The sequence below is a fragment of the Charadrius vociferus genome, unplaced genomic scaffold (genome assembly GCF_000708025.1).
Source record: "Charadrius vociferus isolate BGI_N301 unplaced genomic scaffold, ASM70802v2 scaffold163, whole genome shotgun sequence".
In the NCBI taxonomy this organism is placed as follows: domain Eukaryota; kingdom Metazoa; phylum Chordata; class Aves; order Charadriiformes; family Charadriidae; genus Charadrius; species Charadrius vociferus.
The window spans coordinates 5,847,647-5,855,131 of NW_009648332.1; the positions used below are offsets into that span (position 1 = coordinate 5,847,647).

Here is a 7,485-nt window from a genome sequence, read left to right on the forward strand (position 1 = left end):
AGCGTATGGTTAATTACATCCCTGTTCTTGCAAATTGCTTAGAGATTAAATCCGAAGGAAGGCACTAAATTGAAGTGCGGAGGGCTGGGTCAGGGCCACCGCGGTGACACGCTGTGTTTGCAAACCCTTTCAAGCCAGGGGACGTTGGTAAGGCAGACCGCAGCCTCGGGCGGCGAGAGGAGAGATCCCACCCGCCTTCAACCTGCCTGGAAGCGAAGAGCTGAACTAAGGTCCGCAGGGTCACAATGGCGTGGTGGCCCGGTCCCTTCGCCACCTTGTCCCCACCTTGATGCAGTAGATATCCTCACCCAAAGGCTGCCGTGGAGAACTACCCCGCGCCGGTTCTTGCGGCAGCGCCTGGCAGAAGACGGGGAGGGTGACAGTCCGGTGTCCGAGCGGAGATGGGTGACAGTCCGGTGTCCGAGAGGAGATGCCAGGCGCGGGGATGCCTGCGGGACCGGCAGGATGGTATCAAGGGAAGGCAGGGAGGGAGGGAGAAGGCAGGGCAGGGAGCCTCTGCCCCCTCCCCAGGAGCCGGCGTGGGCTGCGGGAGGCGGCGCTGCCCACGCAAAAAGGTGTCTGCGAGGACGATGTGGCTGCCGCGTTTATCTGCAGTTAACAGCCCGTAGAAACGAGATCCGCTGAAACGCGTTTTCTCTTTAGCAATCCTAAACGCCGTCTTTCAATCGCCAGACAATTAATTTTCCTTCTTTCTAGCTCTCTTCCCTTCCCTTCCACCCGGCTGAGCTAAAATCTTATCAAATCGTAATCCGCATCACTCTAAAATAAAAGGGTACGAAATGAGGGGCTCAGGGCATTATCTGCGTTTATCAGCCCCCCTCTCCCCTCCGTCTGCCCGGTCCCTTCAGACCGCAGCCCCCTGGGACAGGGGTCGCCTCAGCCCCCGGCACCAGAAGGTCTTTTTGTGCGGGTTTCTGTCGGGAGGCTTAGCGGCTGTGGTTGAAAGTCCATCAAATCACGGCGCCTGACTAAAGCTTTCGACTTGCCGTTAAATTAGATATTAAGGATTACAGAGCTATTTGGTTGTAACTAAGTTTTTGGATATGTGCTTTAACGCAGGTGTATACATCGGGCCCGATCCTGCAGGTTCTGGCTCATGTGAATTTCCAAGATTAGGCTCAAATTTTTTTTTTTTGGAGGAAAAATAGGTACCAGAGGGTGCTGTCTAAACAGGAGAAATTTGTAGGGACGTGCATCCCATGCTGAGGCATCTGGGCTGTCTGTTGGGCTTTGCTCGTCGCTCTGAGCATCACTCCTGTGGGTCCTCAGCCCTCGGGAGGTGCAGAAATACAGGAGAGTCGTGCCGAGCGCTTGGTGTTTGGTTTCTTCCACAAGGAAGTGAGTGGTGTTTTTTTTGCAGCTGTTTATTTATCCATTTTTGGGAAACTGTGGTGCAATGAATATCTTCTTTAAAAATAGATATAAATGGAGATAAAAATGTAAAAAAGCACCTGCACGGATAATCTGTAACTTTGGAAGCTCATCTTTTTGCTAGTTTTCCTCAGACCTCTAATTACAATTTAAAAAAAAAAAAAAAAAAGGCATCAGTCAATCAATTGGAACAAAATCCAGGCGAAACTTCTCAGCTGACTGCTTGAATTAATTATGAGGCAAGTTTCTTAATGAGAAATAAATTTCTGTTATAACACAGCTATTGGGCATTTAAAATTTCTCCATCACTTGACATGTTTTGGCCAAAACCTGATCTCTTTCTAAAAAATACGTTTGATTCGGTTGATGCAGGAATCAAAAATCTGACTGGTGTCAGAATTTGTGTTATATAGTGGAGCTTGATTTGGGTGCCCCTGGGTGAAGATGAACAGGTCTTTTTTCTGGTTTTAAGATTTTAGGAATAGATGCCTCTTAGTCGGCAACTTTCAGTGAATAGAGATGTGTGCTTGAAGCCTGTGAAGGATGGAATTCTCTTGAGATTTTTGGAAAATATAATAGCATCCCAGTGTTTTGTTTTGTTGGGTTTTTTTTTGTTTGTTTGTTTGGTTTGTTTTGTTTTTTTCTCATACCCTTATGGGAGTAAAAAGATTTTAAGTTCCATCTCCTCCTAGTTTCAAGGCTGGTGGCTTTGTTTGCTCTGGAAAGAGCATTTAAGTGTTGAAACCGTTGTATTATTGTAGCAGGTTGCAGCACGTTCTCCCACTGCCTTATTAGCAGTGCTGGGCAGCCCAGTGTCGTTGAGGTCCTGTTAGTCCCCACCACCTTCCCCACAACCCCATGGCACAGCGGGCTGTCCACATCAGGGCCAAGAAACCTTCCCTTTCCATGAGCTCTTGCACAGTAATTCATAGGAAGGGATTTCACTTGCTGTCTGGGAGTGGAAAATTGGCTTTATTAAAGCATCAGACTGAGATCTTAGAGTTTGGAGATGAGTTTCTCATTCCGACATCCCCCAGCTTATCCCAGGGGCTCATTGTGATTTTGGGGGACTCCCTGCTCCTGAGCATGCCGTGAGAAGTGAGTTGTATGGATGCTCGCACGCTACAGAAGCCGGTAGCTTTAATCCGGTTTGGGAGTGTGTCCCCACGCAAACTCTGTGGTGGGGGGCATTGCGTGTGACGTGCCGGACCGAAGGAGCTCAGTTTCCCCTGAAGGGAGGAAAGTGTGATGGCATTTAATCAGCTGGAACGTGGGATTCCTCTTCTTGTGTTGTGCAAGGTGGGATCTGTCAGGGTGCAGCCTGTAGGATGCCTCCAGGATGACATCTGGTCAGCTGCTCTGCCACAGTCAAAGCAGCCTAGGGTTTTGGTATATAAGAATAATGATGTTTAGATGTCCCTCGGGATGCTGGTTTCACTGGGTGATGGCAGAGCTATGGCTTAAACTGCTCACCACAGCCAGGGACTTGCTCCCACCAGGAGGGAGTAGTTAAGAAAGTGTCTCAGAGTGGTGTGGATGGGAATATCCACAGCCTGTCCTTTGGCGTACAGCTCACCGGTGTGTTACCTGCAAGTCTTCGCTTCACATTTTGTGATGATTTTCACTGTATGTGATGCTTCCCATCCTATGGGGGTTTCTGCCGTGGTCATTGTCCCAGAGTTTCACAAGATCGCTGTGTCCTTCCGCTGTTGGTGTCTCCTGGAGGTGAGGATGGAAAGGATGTAATAACAAAAGCATCTTGTGGTAGTGTCTCCTTACATTAACTGGTTTCTGTGGACCCAAGGACCTGCAGTCCTGCTTTACAGTGGTGTTACTCCTGTAGCACAGTACTTTTGGGTAGACAAGCTTTTGGGTCTTAGTGCCAAGACAATGTCAGAGTTACCCTGATGATCTGAAAGGAGAATTGATGCGTTTTGTGCGTCCATCCTGTGTAACATGCCCCATCAGGAATAGGGCTGTAAAATTACAGGGATTTAACTGGAGTTCACATGTAGCTGAGCCAAATGGACATCTCTAGCAATTTGGAGTCCCTTCTCCTGTTACTGTCAGATGAGTTTTTGCCATGATGTGCAGAGAGAGCAGGCAGTTCTCGGGTCAGCTGCGAATCTGCTTCATCCTCCACCCGTTGTCACCCTTCCAGCAAGGACACTGCTTTCAGTCTGTGGGTCATATTGCTACCTGTCCTCATTGCGACGGGGTGAATCCTGCCACCTCATTTCATACAAACCACCCAGAGGGCTGGTGGCGATCCTATGGTCTCTACCAAGTCTGGATCCCGCCTGCATCAGGGAAGATCTCTGGATCTTAGAGCTGTCAAAGCCCCTGCTCAAGCTCATTTCCTCCTGTCCCAATGGTATGTCCTTAAGACACTTTTGTGATAGAAAATAAAAACATCTTGCAACCTAACCTTTCAGGACCTAATAGGACTTTTGTTGCTGAGACACCCTATTTTTAGGATATTTTTATAGCAGCCTTCTGCACATGTGTCATGGCCTAAGCCTTCCTCCTTGGAGAGGTAAATCTGGGCATCTTGGGAGACACCTGAAAAGACACAACTCCATTTTTCCCTTCGCACTGGATTGAACAGAAATTACGGCTACCTCAGTTCATCAAGTTAGCTCCCAGTAAGGTGGGAACTCCCGTTTCGCTGCCTTGCTGATGTCACTAAAATAAATTGGTTAATTTGGGAAACGCTGACCTGTCCAGCAAAGTAATAAATGACCTGTTAGGCCCGGCTCCTAATTCTGCATGGTTGCAATTGCAGGTCCTCATACGAAAGTGGTTCGTCGCATTTTTACCAATAGCCGGGAGAGGTGGAGGCAGCAGAACGTCAACGGAGCCTTTGCAGAGCTTCGCAAGCTCATCCCCACCCACCCTCCTGACAAAAAACTGAGCAAGAACGAGATTTTGCGCCTGGCGATGAAATACATCAACTTCCTGGCCAAGCTGCTCAACGACCAGGAGGAAGAAGGAAACCAAAGGGGCAAAGTGAACAAAGACTCTGGGATAGTCCAGGAAGACCTCCTGCAGGACATGTTGTCTCCTAACTCTAGCTGTGGAAGTTCTTTAGACGGAGCGGCGAGCCCGGACAGCTTCACGGAAGAGCATGAAACACTAGATTCGAAGCACACGCGGAGCCTCCACCATGCCATTCTCCCCGTAGAAGGCAACGCGCAGCGGTGATGACCTTCCGCATCGCTCCCGAAGCGCCGAGGGGGAGGCGAGACCCAAGCGTACAGATGCTGGAATTTGTGCCCGTGGGATTCGTGACTCTGTCTTTCCGTGGGGGTTCGGGCTCCTCGTTCTCCCCAGCCTGGGATGGAGCAGCCGGCGCGTTGGCTGAGGACAAGACCAAACCAGATGGACGTTCGGCATTTAGGTACGTGATCGTACAAAGAAGAAAAGCCTTGAAGTCATCTTCATTGTACATACTGCTCATGATGTGACTCTGCGGAGGGGCGGGAGATGCGACCAGCACCTCTCCAGCATTTAGAGGGTTTTCAGACCATTTGACGACTGTTACTTTTTAAACAGTCACCTGGTTGAGACACAAAACTCCTCTTTCACTGTCGGTGGAGGCCACTGACGCTTTCCAGCTCCATGTGGCGCTGGAGACTGCTGAAACCTGCCAGCCCTGCAGCATTTCTCCAGCTTGTGGCATACACAAGTGGTCTGAGCAGGAGCTGGGGCCACATGTTCCTGTTGTTCGAGAGCTTTTGACTGTATCTTTTTAAAGAGGTGAAAAAAATGCCCTCAGCAAAAGAACTATTAAAAGGATTAAGACTTTTTCTTTTTCTCTCTTTTTTTCTTTCTTTTTTTTTTTTTCCCCTTTCTTCCTTTCCCTTCTGCCTAACTTTGGCTCGTTTGGGGTTGTTGTATTTATGACGTGGGATTGCTTCTGTTTAACGCTGTCATGCAGTATCCACTGAACAAAAAGGTACATAGGTGTTTTCTGCCACCCTCCCAATCCCTGTTTTTTTTCTGCTGGTAACGCTCAGCGGGTGAGTTTCGAGCCTGTTGTGTTCTCCTAGAGTTTTCCCAGTGGTTTCTGTAGGGCCAGACCTTCTCTCAAGGAAGATGAATTTCAGAATTGTTAGGGGGAAAAAATAAAATTTGCTAGTGAAGCATCCCCTTGAACTGGGGGATTTTTAAATTCAAAAAGCAACAAAAAGGCAAAAGGAGTCGATGATGCATCACCAGTGTGGGTGTACATAGGGTATAAAAGGGTTTTCATGGTATGCTTTGAATTTTTTGGTTTTATTGTGTGAAAACGGTGGTGGTTCAGCTGTGCCAGTGCCTGCAGGGTGGACTCCAGGCGCCAGATTCAAGCCGGTGTTAGGAGGGTCCTCACCTGCCTGAGGCTGGTAGGAGCCCACAGCCTCTCCAAATCTTGGGGGGAAGCACTAAAAGCAGCGGTGGGATGAGCCTCCATTCCCGAGCGCTTGAATTGCTGCAAAATTTCTGGCCGTGACTGAGCCGATCCTCTGATCCCTGCTTCCTCCTGGGAGGGCGTTTGGGAAACGGGGACTGGGGAGCAGGAGGCTGCTGCTGTGGCGGCTGGGAGCCGAGGACCGCATCATGCCATCGCCGCTCCATCAGGTCCATCTCTCATCCACCACCTGATGCTTGACGGAGTGACTGTCCCAAGCCCATCCTTTCCCTCTGCAGAGATGTCAAGGCACAAAAATCTCCACCATGCTACAGTAAAAAAAAAAAAAAAAAAAAAAGAAACCACCCACAAACATCCTTTGGAAGGGAAAAAGTGGGGTCACCTTCCACCGTGCTCATTCCTTTTCAAGGGTGCTGAGGTACAAGGACACACAGAGGATTTGGGCGGGTGTCTGCAAGCCCCTCCAGGCTTAACTCAGAGCCCCGTCATTTCCATCCCCGCTTGGGTTTAACGCCGCTTTGTAAATAATAGGTGGAAGGCTGGCGCATGGGTTGGCACGTTTGGTGGAATTAATTGCCTGGGATGGGGTCCTGGCCAGAGCGAGGGTTTCCAGCACGGACCCCGAAACTACCAACCTCCCTCATCTTATACTGGGGAAAAGGAGGAAAATTCCCTCCTGAGTCCAGATCGTCCGTGCGTGGTTTGTTTTTTTTTGTTTTAAAGGGGTTTACCCGCAGGGCTGGGCCCGGGGAGAGGCACCGGCGGGTGATGGAGAGATGCTGAGGAAGAGGTTTGGGCTGCTCCCGGTGCCAGGGGTAGGAGAGGCAGGTGGCGGGGGATGGCAGGTGGGGGGCCTCCGGGAAGGGAGAGGGATGCTGTCACACAGGTAAAGCCGTTCTCGGTTTTCAGCATTCAAACCAACCCTGGGGTATGTTGGGGGGTGTGCGTGTCTTACACCCTTTTTATTAAACTATTGGAAGAAAAAGTCACCGACACTCAGAAATTCCTCATTCCCCACAATTTTTTTGTTTTATTTTTTTTTAATCTTTTTTTTTTTTTTTCGGTAGCTGAACAGTTGGGAAAATGGTACAACCATGGTGGCATCCGCCCCCTGCCTGCTTCATCTCTCGCTGTGTGGACCATCCCCCCCCTCCCCCCCCCCCCCGGTTTCTGTTGGAAACAGCACTTTGGGGCAATGTCGTACCGTGTGAGTGAATTCCCCACCTGACGATTTTGGGGTTTTTCAGCCCTCTCCTTTTCTCTGCCCCCCTCCCCTTGGGTTTCTGCATTTTTTCTGCAGAAACGAAGTAACCAGACCTGGTACCCTGAGTCTCAACCCACTGTGGATGTGCTATTTAGAAAACACATTTGTTGTAATGTGTGTGTATATATAAATATATATATATAATGAATATATCAAGAATATTTCTAAATAAAGTTTTACAAAGCAGCCTCCGCTTGCTGTCTGCCTTTCTCCTGCCTCATCGCTCGGATCCATCGCCGCTTCGGTATTTCATTCCTGGGCATTATGGGATGGAGGGCGCCAGGATGGTCCGTCCCCAACCATCAAAATTCATAAACAGGCAGCAAAAAACCTTGCAAAAGGATCTGCTAGGTTTTTTTTTTTTCTTGCTTGTCTCACGCCATCCAGCCCGGGCTGGGCTTTTGCAGAGAGAGCAAGT

At 49.3% G+C, this 7,485-nt stretch overlaps 1 protein-coding gene across 1 annotated transcript; it reads left to right on the forward strand.

Moving 5' to 3' along the window:
• The first annotated feature begins 401 nt into the window (after nt 1-401).
• TAL1 (T-cell acute lymphocytic leukemia 1) lies at nt 402-4,844 on the forward strand. Its single transcript, XM_009884837.1, has 2 exons — nt 402-468; nt 4,178-4,844. Exons 1-2 carry the CDS (start codon nt 402-404, stop codon nt 4,594-4,596), a joined length of 486 nt encoding a protein of 161 aa, XP_009883139.1. The 3' UTR covers nt 4,597-4,844.
• The last annotated feature ends 2,641 nt before the right edge of the window (nt 4,845-7,485 follow it).